The 15,953-nt window shown below is 43.3% G+C and overlaps 1 protein-coding gene across 1 annotated transcript in view; it reads right to left on the bottom strand.

Moving 5' to 3' along the window:
* Positions 1–201: 201 nt before the first annotated feature.
* Positions 202–15,953, bottom strand: part of efnb1 (ephrin-B1) — a 66,729-nt gene continuing 50,977 nt past the window's right edge. The window contains exons 3-5 of the mRNA XM_080501807.1: positions 13,255–13,347; positions 5,411–5,527; positions 202–854 (exon numbers count right to left, since the gene is read on the bottom strand). Of these exons, the coding sequence (XP_080357933.1) occupies positions 460–854; positions 5,411–5,527; positions 13,255–13,347 (605 nt within the window). The 3' untranslated portion in view covers positions 202–459. The remainder of the gene's footprint in view (positions 855–5,410; positions 5,528–13,254; positions 13,348–15,953) is intronic.

Genomic DNA, 15,953 nt, shown 5'->3' with positions numbered 1-15,953 from the left:
AACCACGAAAGCTGGAGTTCCATCTGTTGGTTCGCTCCAGCCCTCTCCCGCACACACCCCACCCGACTGTCAGACCACAGCAGGGAAACGCAGGAGGTGGGGAGGCGGCGGGAGGGGAAGTGAGGGGCGGGGCGCGGGGGGGGGGGGGGGGGGGGGGGGGGGGGGGGGGGGGTGGTAGTGGAGGAGGGAGGGTGGGGATTGTCAGACAAAACCCAAACAAACAGGATAAACCTCTCTTTCTCGTCAGTCAGCTCGTAACCCTGCTGGTTACTGGTCAGTGCGTGTTTCTCCAGATTTGTGCAGCAGGTGGTAGAAATAACAGGGGCTTCAAGAGGCATCAAGTCCCCACCCCCCTTAAAATGCAAAGGAAAGTGTTCTTCCCAAGAACGTAAATCAAGCGCTCCTCTTCTTTTCTCTCTCTCTCTCTCCTGACTGTGTCACCGGCAGCGTTTCAGCGCGTCAGACTTTGTAGTAAATGTTGGCGGGGCTCTGCGGCGGCATCTCCTGGACGATGTAGACTGGGTGGCCGTAGTCGCCGCTCACCTTCTCATAGTGAGGGCAGTAGTTGTTCTCTGTCCGCAGAGGAATGATGATATCGCTGGGCTCCGTGCCAGCCGTGCCGCCCGGCAGCTTGGGGTTGGACAGGGTGCTCAGCGACAGCGCGGAGGGGCGGGGCTGCGAGTGGGTGTTTTTCCTCGCGCGCTTGCGCATCTTGATGAGGAGGATGACGAGGAGGAGGATGAGCAGGAGGAAGATGATGCAGCCGGCTGCGATAGCGGAGAACACGGCTATTTTGGAGTTGAGGATGCTGTCCGAGTTGGCCGAGGAGCCAGACTGGTCCTGATTGATGGAATCTGCGATGAGAAATAAAAACAGAGGAGAGCTTAGGGACTGTGGAAAAATGATTGCAGGGCAGATTCAAGGTCAAGAAAAAGAAGTGGTAGTAATTTGTACTTTCACTGAAGTCTATCCATTTTGAAGAATAGCGAAGGAACTTCTTTTTTTTCCAGCCCTGTATGTCAGTGTTACGACATATTTCACATTTCGGAGATTTATTAGTTGAAGAAGATCAAATAGGAACATCAAAAACCAGTTTCTTTATGGACTCCATGAGGCTACAGTTTGCCATGTGTACAGGATGTGGAGTGAAGTGAAAATCATGCACAGCACAGTGCTGCCACCTGTTCTTCTTTCACTCGTTTTTTTCTCTGATAATATCACCTTTTTTGGGGTAATTACTCTCACAGCAGGTTTGAAATGGACTTTTTATTTGCTACAATCTCAAACAAGAGTCACTTGCCACAGCAGGGACAAGCTGTTTGACATCGGCAGGAATGATTTGGCAAAAGTTGGCAAACCAACAAACTAAAAGACGCATTTCCAGATTTTAGTTACCTGTTTTACCCAACAGAGTGTAACTGAATATAATCAAATATGAATGAATACGTCATGAAAAAAAAAACATTCCATAAAATAATCAAGCATGATTGTTTAAGGAAATAAGCTGTTTGTCTTTGGCTTCACTCATCTTCCATCTGCTATCTTTCTTACCTGCCGGAGGAATCTGCAAGAACAGTGATTTTATGGCTTCCAGTTTGAGGTTATTACTCCCAAGCATCAAACTATTTGCTCTCTAATTGGCATCTGAAGTGTGTTCACTGCAAGCCAAACAGAACACTGCCATCTTTGTCTCTTCGTAAACTTCCTGATTCAGTGTTTCCCACAGATTGAGAATTGACTTGCGGTGGTAGGGGAGAGTCGCCTGTGGCTGATATGCATGCAGAGACTCGTGCAGTACGGAGGGGAAGAGTGTCACTTGTTTTCCTTTCTGTGGCTATAATTTCTAAACTATCCGCAACCACAAATTACAAGCATTACCGAAATGCCCCCCACGGATTGATGACACTTCCTTTTCTAGATGTTTGCAAAATGCCTCTCATACATGGGTCAGTCTTAATATTTACTCATGGTTTTTGTGTCTGAATTGCTTCAGTGTACATTATAATTTACTGGTGTTTCCGCACACTGCAAGCCTTAATCACTGCTACTTTAGATGTCACCGTTTATAGATGCTCCACACTGCAAATACCGAGACAGATGCCAGGTACGCAGTAGCTTACAAAGAGGTAGAGATGTTATTACAGCCCACCACATAGAGGAAACATAAAAAAAATAATTTGAAAAATGTAAAATAAGACTATCACATTTACCTCATTTCAAATGGGCTGGTTTTATGTAGGTGGGTGTGTTCTGTCCTGCCACTCTGGGAGCTGAGTGCTAATTTCCAGGCAAGATTCTCACCATGTAAGTGTTAGATTGAGATATTGGGGGGTGGTGGTGTATTATTTTTGTCTGACAGAAGGAGGAGGTTGCAGAGACAACATTATTAACACTGATGAGATCCTTTTGGATGAAATGAGACTGTTTACCACTCCCTGCCGCAGTCATTTTCACATAGTCCCTTGGAGGCTGCAGAACATTCACAGTAAGTCGGTCCTGTCAAACGCAAGCCTTCCTGATCTGTGCCTAAATCAACCATGAGCACATCCCAGTTTGTTGTTTACTCAACAGCCTCATCGAGGTAATCAAAGGGAATCAGCCCAATCAGAATGGCTTCCTTATGAAATCTGCAGTCATTACTGCACATAACAAAGACCCCCACTCAGATAACGACTCAAGTCTGGGCGTGACACGACAAGCTGCACTACATGCCGAGGCCATGTTTGTGTGGCAAAGGCCAAGTGAGATATGGGTGAAAAAAATAGGGGGGGGGGGGGGGGGGGGCATATCCGAACATCTGATTTTATTTTATCCCCTTTGTTTGAGGGGTTCAGGATAGGAATGGGGGGGGGGGGGGGGGGGGGTTGTTACTGGATGGGAAAGAGAATGGCTGGCTCCTCCAGTGACTGAAATCCGAGAAGAACCAAATCTGTTTTCCATGTATGCATGCAGCTGCTGCCAAAGCGCAGCACTCACCCCTCTCCCAGCACACTACCACCACCTCTTTACTGTCCATGACCCACCACACACACACACACACACACACACACACACACACACACACACACACACACACACACACACACACACACACACACACACACACACACACACACACACACACACACACACACACACACACACACACACACACACACACACACACACACACACACACACACACACACAAAACATACTAAAACACACAAAACATACTAAAACACACAAAAGCCTCATACCTCCGGAGATTGCCATCCACTCTAATGACTGTCTCCACACTATGCTGGCCACTTTTGCACTTAACCATTTATTGAGGAGGGCATAACTGCGCCTCATGGCTTATCGCAACCAAATGACATCACTGAAAGCAACCAATCCAGACCTTATCGGTGAAATCAGAGGCTGCAGGTATTTCATACATTCCCGGAGAGAGGCTGTCAGAAATTTCATTCCTGAAATATCAGCAGCTCAAACTGCAGTGACTCGTCCTTCATTCCACCCTTCACTTCTTCACTTGACATAATCACTGATCTAACAATGGTAGACAGGTAAAAGCCCAGGTATGGGGGGGAAAGTGACATTAGGAAATCTTTTTATAGAGCAACTAATGTCAAATAAGCAATTATTAAATGAGGATGGCTTATCACATTGGGACAGGCTGAACAGTCTGCACTTGGAGGAAGTTTGTGCCGCGCAAAGTTGTGGAGTAAGTCAAAAAGTTAAGTATAGGGAGTGACTTGAAAAGAAGCAGAAGAGTCGTCTCTTCTGTGGTTGTGAAAGGTGCTGGTAAAAACAGGAAACACTGAGGGCCCTGCGCATCTGAGGAGGCTCAAGTGACTTCTTCAATTATCTTTGCTTTTAATCTTCATTTATTTGCAATTCTAATGAGGCTTTAAAAGACATATAATAAAGAGCGTGTCTTTGGGTCCCCTTGGGTGCCGCACACCCTTTGTATGCCGTATGAATAAGTGAAGTGAGGGTGAGCCGTATTTGTTTGAGGTGTGGTTTCATAATGTCTTCTTGCAACTTGTGTTTTATTCTGCAAAACGCCCGTTTTAGACGTGCTGACCCCTTCAGAAATCAAAGGAGCGCCTGCGGCATGAAAAAGCCATGCGAGAGGATTCAACTAAGATTTCTGTTGTAACTTATCAGGCTAAATGTGATTAATTATTAGATGAACCCTGGCGGCTGTGTATATTCCTTTTTTTTACACTGAGAAAACTCCTATATTACTAAAATATTTGTACTCCGGAAACAAACGGGTATCCTTTAATGGAGTGGCTCTGAACTGCTCCATTTCTGTTCTGCATGGGTCAAAGAATAGTAAATATTATTTAAAATCGGACTTTTATTGTCTTTTATATTTGAGGAAAAGGCATTTTCTGGAACAGACGAGCGTGGTAGTCATGATAAATTCATTCACTGATGTTGGAAGACATTCAGAGGCAAAATGACGGAATACTAATATGTCACCGAGTATTCAAAATGTGGATTTGAATACATTTAGGATGACAAGAAACAGAAACCTCAGTGTTTGCCATGTAATGAAGTGCTGGCATAGAAGAAAACCATCCAAACTAAGCACCATTTGAAAACTAAACGAACTCTGACTGAAGAAAGGAGCTGGATGAGTTCCCATTATTGTGCTCTGAACGTGGGGACGTACACAGAATATTACTTATCATGCACCAACACAACTTTCGTACGAGTACTTACATTCTGGTACATACAAAGTGCAACATTCCATAGAAATATTTTGACAAAACTTACATTAGAAACTATTCATTTAGCGACCACGATTAAAAAAAAAATTCTGACACAAACATCGTCTATGTTTTTCTCAAACGTCAAAATCCCACACACTGAAACACAAACAAACTGTCCAACGGTGCTTTACTATCTGCCAATGTGAGATTTTAATTTGGGGAAATTAGCAGAATTACTAATCTAATTTACATGGGTACTTCCTGTCTGGCCCGATGGCAGCTGTGTATGTGCCTCATCAGAAAAAATGGATTAATTGTACTTTTGCCGTAATTTTCTTTTATGCTAAAAGTGCAACTGAGCACCCTCTTCCCTTAGCATTGAACAACTAATTTTCAATATTAAAATAAATCTCCACACTTTCAGTTGATCTCAAGCTACAGGATCAAACCAAATACCTTTGAGCATCAACTCAAAGTGTGGCCGTAATTCTTCGGTGTGGTTTTGATATTTATTGAAACGTTAATAGATCCTTTTTAGGAGATGTTGTTTCCTGGTTTGAACTCTTTAGAAGTGGGTCATGATTTAATGATCAGGAAGAAATGTGGATCGCAGGGTGACATCAATTGAGTACCGTGGATGAAGTCTAGTGAAGTTGATGATGATGATGATGATGAGTGTCGTTTTAGCGTCTCGGTGTGCCTACCTGGGTTTCCTGGCACTTCGGGTCCAATCCGCCCCTGGTCAGGCGGACTGGGGCTGGACTCGGGTATGGCGTTGTCCTCTGAAGCATCGGGCACGGCAGGGTTCGCCGCATTGGGGACTGTGGGAAACAACACAAACAGACAAAGTCAGCCTTGGCGAGCTGCGTGTGCCGAATCACAATGACACACACTCTCTCTCTCTCTCTCTCTCTCTCTCTCTGAGATGGTGAGGATTATTTTTTATTATCTTTCGATATATCTTTTATGCAGAGAGAAGGTTATCTTTGCGTGTTGAAAATGTCTCAGGAGGGAAGATGAAAGCACAAAAAAAAAAAAAGGAAGGACAAGTTAGTGAACGTCTGTGAAACACGCCAATATCCCTGTCCTGCCGTAAAAAGCTCACATCTACATCAGCAGCTCCTTCAGCAAACACTCAGACAGGCATTTCCAACACTGACACATTCATGAGAGCCTGGGACACGAACACACACACACACACACACATCCATGCACACACACGCACACACTCTCATATGTACACACCTACAATATACTTACAATACACTTAGGCATGGCAGAATGAGGGTAAAGTAGTTATATATTAACTTTTTATTGTTTTACATTATTCATCACGTTAAAAGGCCATAATATGCCTTATTTATTGCCCTGCCTGCCTGAAAGGCTCACACTTCTGAAGAGGACAGGATGGGAGGATGGGGAAGAAAATGGGAGTGAGGACAGGAGAGCAGCAGGAGGAGGAGGAGGAGGAGGAGGAGGAAGGAGAGGAAGGGGGAGGAAGAGGTAGGGGGTTTCATAAGCTCTGAGGGGAATGCAAAGGAAACACACAGTTTATCTGTCTGTCTGTTGCGATTGCAGCTCACACACTTTGAAGTCTTTGTGCAGTAAAGACTGGTGGGTCCGGAGCGTGTTTTTTTTTTTTCTTTTTCCTTTTACAAGGGCAGGACTAGCAGACAGTTATAAACTATTACCCAAGCCGGTCAGATGGATTCCACAGCCCTCTATCAGATGCCTCTTCTTTCTATGAGGCCTTATCTGCATCTGCCCTAAGGCCTGCTCAAGGGGTGTGTGTGCGAAATAGAGAGGAGGTGGTGTGGGGAGGCAATTTACATTCAAGTCCCTCATGGCAAATGTGTGTGTGTATATGTGTGTGTGTGTGTGTGTGTGTGTGTGTGTGTGTGTGTGTGTGTGTGTGTGTGTGTGTGTGTGTGTGTGTGTGTGTGTGTGTGTGTGTGTGTGTGTGTGTGTGTGTGTGTGTGTGTGTGGTCGTGGATGGGCGTGTGACTGGAGAAGAGGGCCTGTCAGTCTCAGAACATGTTTTCTATTTCCACCCCAGTTTGGCCAAATCCAAAGCAGAAACGAGGAACGGCGCGGGCGCCAGACGTCCAGAGGAACAAAAGAAGGGGTGAAAAAAAAACCTCAACGTCCACTTCTGTCTCTTGTCCATCTTTTTTCTTTCGGTCATGTGTTGAACATGAAATACACTATTCGCAGGCCCAGGCCAGTGTATCGCCTCATACTGATTGCAGCAGTGGTGAACCCAGACATGAGCTGTTGTGTGCTGTCAATAATTGATGAGAAAAGACAGGAGTGAGAAGTGGGAACATTCACGCATGACAGGGAATATGAGAGGACACAGTGATCTGATTCACTACGTGCATATAGCCCCAACACTGTGTCAACCACTGAGCATGTGCGGGGAGCGTTGTAATGTTCTGACCCATTTTTCGGTGCGTACTGCTGACATTTCCCTTAGCTATGCAGACAGCAACTACCTCAGAAACTGCCAAACCCGCCAGAAGGAGGGAGAAGGTGGGGAAGAGGAGGAGGAGGAGGAGGAGGAGTGAAAGCGAAGGGAGACAATGATCGAGCGATAGAAGAGAGAAAGGCAGAGAAAGAAAACATGAAGGAGGGGAGATGCCGTGCAAGGCGTTGAGTCAACATATTTCCAGTGAATGCGGTGACACGTTGTGGTGGAGGGGGAAGTGAGCGCCGAACAGCAACGTATTCATAAAATATGGGCTTTCTGTATATCCCAGTTTGCGTCGTACTTCTTTAAGTAAGACAAAAACACAGAATTGGAGGCATTTAAAGCACGATTGGACGTGTCGGAGTGCAAAGAACTTGCCAGGAACACACGATTCAAACGCGATTACGCCCAGAGGTGTCATCACAGTTTAAAATATGCAATGCAAATGCAGCGTAAAAAGAATGCACAAAAAATATTTCACACCGGAGTGAGTCACCGAAATACGATCCACGGGCGCAGAGCGCAGTGAAACGCGAGTGGACGTATGAGAAGATCATTGGGATCTGGTGAGGAGAAGAGTTGGAAGTCGGCTGGAGAGAGACGGCGCAAATGTGAATCAACAACAATAGCATCTGAGGTCAGAACCAAGCGGAGCCCACATTGTTTTGGAGAGTGCTCGGCTGGAACAAATCATGTGCGGTTGGAAACGGGAGTCGAGGCCGCACATCGAAAAATGGCAGTGAATGCGAGTTCCTTTGTGTTTTGAGGACGTCTCAATTCAATTAAATGTGAGAACACGTTTGCGAGTTTCCATTTGTGGTTAAAGCGACAGATATTTTTAAAGTTTAACAGGCTGCCCCATGCTACGAAGTAGTGATGTGTTTGCTAAAAACACGGCTTTGAAGTGCAATATGTGCTCCTCTTTGTTTAAAGCAAACAGCAGAATGTGAAAAGTACACAGTCTTAGCATGTCGAGCTGAGGTCTGCACTTTGCATTATAGAGATATCTGACACGGCTTATTTTGACAAGAAATTATGGATAAATGGACTTTAAAACGGATGCGTATTCCTCAAACCTTGTGTTTTTAGAATTATGTTTCATTCCAATGTAATGAAAATAAATTAGATATATGAAAAAGATGGGGGGAAAAAAGCCGTAATGGGTGTAACAGGCCTACACTGTATATATGGAAGTCTCGAACACTTAAGATAAAGCTTTTTGTTGCTTTGGGATCCACACAGTGAAATGTACCGGGATGTCTGACATCTCCAAAAATGTGTTGCTTAGTGTGAGACCAACTAGATTTTAAACTCTTCCAAATATACATAATTCATCTCAAAGTGGGTAGATCGCCCCATTTAACTCGGTTAAAATCAACATATTTGAAAAAAAAAAGAAGAAAAAAAAAAAAGGTCCAACTGGTGCAATATCTCGAGAAAACTTCACGAGAAAATAAAAAGCAAATCTCCTGGGGGGGAATCAAGGAAGAAAAAAAAAAGTGAAAATTAAGTGACACGCCTTTTCTAAACAATCACACCCACTTCATGTTCCAATCGCACTGATATTCATCAGAAACCACCAGAGAAAACAGTCGCAAAAAAAAAAAAGGATGCCGTCGTGATTATCTCGGAGATGGAACTAAGTGAGATAGAACTAATTTCTCCGTCTGGCAGAATACGAACAAACCTTTAAGTCTAAGAAGAGAAGAAGCAGGTGAACGGAGCTGCAAAGACAATACAGAAACTTTTGATGAAACAAACTCCGAGACACATTACAGTGACTCATCATCATTACCGAACACAGATAAGTGACATTATCTGTCGGAGGAGATGGTTTCATCCTGTTAAAAGGGACTTTCCTGCCAATCAAGCTTGCTCATATGGGAATAGTTGGTTTTTTTTCCCCAGCATCTTATGCTTTTGGCATTTCATTTTTAAATGTCATGAGTGTATTTTTCTAAAGTTGGAGTTACATAAATAAATGGATTTGAATGCTAAAAGAAAAAGGAAAAAAAAAGGACTTTCGAACGCGCATCAGTAGGCTGAACTACTTTTGCATTAATATGGTAAATTGTAAAATGACTTTAACGTAGGAAGCGTATTTCACTGCTTGAGCAGTCCCAGTGTGCCGTCTTCACATGACTGGACACGAAATCAGTCGCACATTCACGGCTGACATGGAAGGTGCTCACACATTGAGGGAACTTTCGGTTCAGTGTCTTGCCCGCGGATACTTTGTCACATCTCGACAGGGTGAGATGAGGGGTTTCTAACCACCAACCACTGACACAGCTGCCCAAATGATGAATAGAAAAAAGTAGCGACTTCAATAACAAATCATCTCGCGTTTTTTTCTTCTTCTTTTTTTGTAAGAAAATCCACAATTTCATTTTTTTTATATTCCTCTGAATTTGTCATGGAGAAGATGTTTAAAAACACATTAAAATGAAAACCATTCGTACTGCAATGATAAAACTATGTTTCACCACGACTGAACTGAGCAGTTTTAAAAGAAAGAATATGTTCTAGGTTCGCGCGTGTTAAAATATTTAAAAAAAAAAAACAAATACGACCAATAAATCTGATGAGACTTTATAACTATTCTTTGCAAATAATGTTTTTTTTTTTTTTTTTTAACTGTCAAGCCCTTCTCCAAGTATACACAGTATTGTATTGTATGTATTCAGTGTTAACACACTGATATGTACTCATTTGATATTTTTATCTTCTATTAATATTCAACTCTGTATTAAGCAACTCGGAAAGGAATGCCCTCATGAGATCAATAAAGTATTTTCTATCATATCCTAATCTATTCTTTGCTGACAAAATATATCTAGGAGCTCCAAGGGTCACTTCATTCTCTTTTCAGGAAAAGAAAAGAAAAAAAAAAAAGCTGCTACAATCTATTTAACAGCCAAGTCGAAGCTTCTGTCATCGCTCTAATTCCTCACAGCCCTTCTTCAAATAGTTACTGGGTTGGACGGGTACATTAGGCATCAAATATTCCACCCACAGAAATAGATTTAAAAGTAGTAGCAGCAGGGCCAACAGCATCTTTTCTAACAGGGTTTTTAGGGCACGCTGATTGTGAGTGACAGCTCGCTCTGGACCGTTTTGGGAAATGAGTGCAGGGCTCTGGCGAAGTTGAGGAACAGCCGGGAGCTACAGAAGCCGACTCCAGCTGAGACGAACTTTCCGAGAACTTTCCTGGAATGACAGACTTCCCTTTTAACCGACACTTAATGAGGGGACGTTTGTTTGTTTTCGTGAGCCACGGTTAAGACTTGCAGTTCTGGCTGCACGGGTGCGGCGGCTGCATTGTCATTCTGCCGCTGCCGCGCTGCACCTCCAGCTGTGGGGATGCTCAAATTGACCTACATGTAGAGATAATGCAATGCCTGTCTGTTCAGTTTCGGTGTGTTTCTCACTGCATCTGCCGAATTTGTTCAGACTCAGACCTTGCTAGCATCAGCAGCTTGTTAGCTTTAATTCTCCCGCCTACTGCCAGGATACACTTCTGTCATCCCACCAGCCAACATTCCAATATCTGCACAAAAATTCACACACACACACACACACACACACACACACACACACACACACACACACACACACACACACACACACACACACACACACACACACACACACACACACACACACACACACACACACACACACACACACACACACACACACACACACACACACACACACACACACACAGACGCAGCAGATTTCTCCGCAAGTCTCAGTTTATTTTTCTAGCATGTTGCGATCCAGCTTTTAAGCTGGAATCAGATCATGGTGGCGGGCAGATGTTCCTCTCAGATGGTGGTTAGTGTCTGTTTCGGTCAAAACAACCACACCGAGGATGGGGGGAAATGTTTACAGAGCAACACATCTGTGTACTGTACCCTGTCAGATTCAGGATATGGATGTCCACTTATTGGACAAAAGTGCGTATAAAAGTGAAATGTATGATGCAAACCAAATGTTGTGTCCAAGGATATCTAAACAAAGCCGGCTTGTTTACTCCCGAGCATTTCTCGATGATTTACCCCGACCCCGCACTTAGATACTGGTTTCAAACACATTTTCACTCAGCGATGATTGCAGAAGAATCCCAGCTGAGGACCGTTAGAAGTGGAAGTCATTCTTCAGAGTCGTTTCTCATTTAGTTGTTGTATCTTTGGCTGCACTGTTTGGAGAAACTGTTTATGGATGTAAAAGATTCAATCAAAAGAAGTGTACAAGACTAATTGAGGTGGGCAATATGGATCAAATCAACTTTGGTGGTGGAGTTTTGTTTTTTTGTTTTCCTAGTAAATTTGCAGGAAGTCTGGATTGGAAAAGGGACATACACGAATCCAAACTGGAAATCAGTGACTGACAAATTAGGTGACTTCATCACAGTGATGCACAAATCCCGAAAATCCAATAGTGCAGTCCATGAAGTCGTCCTGCTTATTGATTCGTCTGCCATGGCTTAATACAGCCACTGACATTAAAGGGATAGTTACCACAGGGTATCCATATTTCTGACGGTGTAGAAAAACTAAACACTGAGTGATTTCAACATCACCTGCTATACATTCTGACAGGCCTCCTATTTAAATGGACTGGCTGCAGAGTAGACTTCATTTATTAACACTTTACATGAGGCAGCAAACTTTAACTGAGCGATGACAAACTTTAGGCAGAATTACACATATTAAACAAATAGTGCTTCACATTATATACTATATAACTATTAATATTTTTAAAAATGGTTAGGCATTATTGTACTTGTGTAGAATTTGTAAAGACAAAATATATTTATTATATTTAATTATGAGTGAAGTTATTTTGATTGAATACAATTTATTGCATTAAGGAATTTTTATCTTTTTCAGATGTTTTCTTTCCCTCTTAATTTAAAGAAATAGTACTTAAATAATAGAATTTCTATGTTCATAATATATTTAAATTGTATTGTCACTTTTTTCATTCTCTTTGAAAATATGCGGTATTATTGTTATTATTATCATCATCATCATCATTAGACTGACTAGATTTATGATCAGATTTTAAGAATTCTAGCCAAATTCTAGCAAATTTCACTTGGAAACAAAAACTAAATTAAACATCTCAAGATTTTGCTTAATTCCAGTAGATTTATTTACTGTGTATTTTCTTCTTCGAAGTTACTGTAATCTATTAAATGAATGAAAGCGTAAAGAAATCTAATAATTCAAATTCAATTATCTTAACCAATTTTAAACAAATAATGCAAAATTGCATTTAACCGTTTATAGCATGCTAGTCATTAATTTAAAAAAAACTTGGAAATAATAGCTTTTACTCAGGATATTTAAACTGTTTCACGATTTTTTTTTTTTTTTTTAAACTTTTGACGGTTGTGACCTTTAAAGTAAATAGCCCCAAAAAACCAGTTAAACCACTTCAACGGGTTCAATGTTACAGAAGTGACCAAATATTGTCAGATTGCCAGATAAAGAATTAAATAAATAAGTTTCACAGTTTGGTGTAACAATGAAACGTCACTGACAGATGAATTCCACCCAACAGCACAGTGTGTTCATACTGCTGACTTGTTTTGCCGAATTGGATTTTACCATGTGCTTGGCTCTAAAATGCAAAACAATATTTGTTACAATTTATGGCTGCATTCAGCAATTCTGCCCTTATGATTGTGCCTCACACAGCCAACTCTATCCTATACCTGCATTTTTTTTACTTCTTTTGTCTGGAAATTTCATTTTTGATGTCGCAGCCTTGTAAAAATCCAACCCCACATTGAAACGCCTCCAAAAGTAATTCAATAATTATCTTGACTTATTGCCAAGGCAATAGATGGGGTGATTAAAAAAGTCCTATCAGAATTTGGAGGAATATGAAGACCGGTGTCAAATGTATTTCATAAAACAACTTTACAGTTCCTCTAAGCTGGTGGCGGGCAAAGTCACGGTGGGCACACATAGCGATAAATGAAAATGTCACACCAAAGTGAAACATGGCTCGGAGGCAGCAGCGCCGCATTGTGTTCTACATGTGAGGTGAGCGCACGTTTACCTTGCCCGACTTTCATGATGACTTTCATGGCTCGGTTCTTGCACACGCCCCCCTCCCGGTTCTCCAGGCCCTCGACCGTGCCGTTGGAGGTCGCTGTGTGGAGGAGAGGAGGAAGAGGAGGGAGGGAGAAGGAGAAAGGAAAAGCAGGGAAGATGACACATCGGTTAATGAGCACGTCCATAACGCACAGAACTAATCAATATTTACGACAAGCACTGATTAGCTGTTCCAGTGATTAGCCGTCCTCGGCCTCAATCAAGCGGCCGCCCCTCTCCACGGCGTCTCTCATTAACACAATGAGAGTGAAGTCAAACGAACGGAACAACACTGCAGTCTGCTGAGAGCTGGTGGGCGCTGAGGTGGAGAGAAGGAGCACGGTCAGACCTGGGAGTGTGAGTATGTGTGTGTCTGTGTGTGTGTTTTCTGCCTGTGCATAGTTTAGCAGTGAGACATGCCAGCAAGACTTCCAGCTGCTTGCCAAGTCCTGGAGCAGCTCACTCCCTCCGAGCCACATGTGTCACTACTTGCTGGTAGTGCACAGAGCTAAATGCCTCCCTTAATGTTTGTGGGTGCAAGTGTGTGCGTGTTAGTCCAGTTGATATGCCAGTATGTGTGTGCCAACCCCCATTTGTTTTAAAGTGTGCGTCTGCGCCGACTTGAGCTCAGGGTTGAGGGTTGTTTATTCAATGTCACATTCACTTCAGACGCTGCGACACAATTGGCTGTCTATTTTGGGGCACATGATAATGACCTAGGGAGACAGAGTGTGACTCTGACCTTAACACTGAGCCGCTGAGCACAAGGCCGAATGTGTGTGTGTGTGTGTGTGTTTGCATGGGTGTGTGTGTGTGTGTGTGTGTGTGTGTGTGGCCGCATGCGATGGCAGCTCTAATTTTGGAATTCCCCAAATGATCTCCGCTTAGTCTGCTGTTTCAACTCACTCCCATCCGAAGTAAATGCTTTTGTTTCACTTCCTTGCATTCTCCGTCTTGGCCTCTCTCTCGCTCCCTCACTCCCTTTCCTTCTTCCCCTCCACATCCTTCTGTTTCTTCGCTCACTTCATTTAGTCCTTTATCTGCACTATCTGGCCATACGCCTCCCCCTTTCCTCCCTCTTAACTCAATGACCATCTCCCTGGGTGATTGCTTCAGATGGCACCCTCATTATGATGAGATAGTCTTGGAGAGGGTGCTTATCTAATGATGACACAAAAAGAGACAGACTTGGCTGCGGGCACGGGGGGATGTGGGTGGGTCCAAACAATGCTCTACAAATAGTGAAATACTTAATCTCACTGGCATGATGCTTCTGTGTTTGTACATGCATTTCCCCATTTTTAGAAAGCACCGTCCTACCGGACCGCGTTGAAATCTGGCCTCTGCCGCTCTGGAAAGACTCATCTAGTTGATTCATGCCCTGTCATTCCTAAGCATTATTAATGTTGACATTCGGTTGCCCCGTGGGATTTCGGCTTTGTACTTGAGCGAAATTGAAGAAAACTAAATAATGATTTGCACTAATATTATGATACATTATCAGATCATACTCCGGCTCTAAATTACGAGGAGAACCATAACATTTTGCAGCGCGGCTCGAGTGCCGCGATAATTTGTGAGAATGATTGTGATAACATCTTGTCAGGGGCTCTTTGGCAACCCCTCTCCCCCACCCCCAACCACAACCATCCCCACCCCAGTGCTGTAGACTCAACAATGCGACTGAGTGAACTGGACAGTGAAATATATATAGGAGGGGCTGAGCTGCCTCAGCAAGGAACAACAACAAAAAAAAAAGATTGAAAATTTACGCGGGGCATTAATGTGAATGAACACTCAAGGCTAAGTGAGTCTTATGTTTTATGTAAAGCCTATTGCAGGGAGCATGTCTCTTCTGAAGGGAACATCCAAAGACAGTGAGGTGAGCAGGCCTGTTTTCAGTCATGATGGAGCGCACCCCCACACACACCCCCCCCCCACGACAGCCCAGATGCTTCCACAAGTGCTCACCTCATCCCGCCATTTTCCACCCAATTTCTTCTTTTCTCTCAATTTTTTTTTTAAATTTCCAGGGCAAGTTTATACAAAAATGAGCTCTTTGAAGATCAAGCTCAAAGGCGCTTGAATAATCTGACTAAGAGTGAGCGTCATGCTAGGAATTTTATATCCACTCAGGGAGAGCAAATCTTCTCAGTGTTAACTTACTTCTGTCATCTAAATTAACTATTCCTTCAGGCTGGCTGAACAGGCTCCTGCATTACTGATGTGGCACAATGATAAGTTGGCCCTCCGAGGCTTCTGTTTAGCTGAACAACTGCAAGAGAGCCGGATTTATAAGGAGATGATTGCTTCATATGTTGTTTGTACTCTGGCCATTCAAAACGTCAAATGATTCAAGCCGTCGCCGCAGCAGTGGAAAATCATAATCCGATTAACTGTGTCCGATTTTAACTACATTTCCTCATGTGGGTCCATCTTTTAAGCGTCATTCAAGATGGAAATCGGCTGCAGAGACAACTGTTGAATGCATTTAGACGCGAGCGGTGGATCTCAGAACGATAAAACTTGCAGACCGTTAAGCATCGCACATTCCTGCGTCTGTCATTTCACGCTTCCCCGTTATCGGCGTCTATCATGTCCGAGATTGCGCGAAGAAGAGTGTGTGGGGGGGGGGGGAACTGCCAGCGACGTTTCTCAAAGTCC

Source organism: Blennius ocellaris (genome assembly GCF_963422515.1).
Source record: "Blennius ocellaris genome assembly, chromosome: 9".
NCBI lineage: Eukaryota > Metazoa > Chordata > Actinopteri > Blenniiformes > Blenniidae > Blennius > Blennius ocellaris.
Note: the sequence above shows the minus strand (reverse complement) of the source record. Positions and strands in the feature narration are given on the sequence as shown.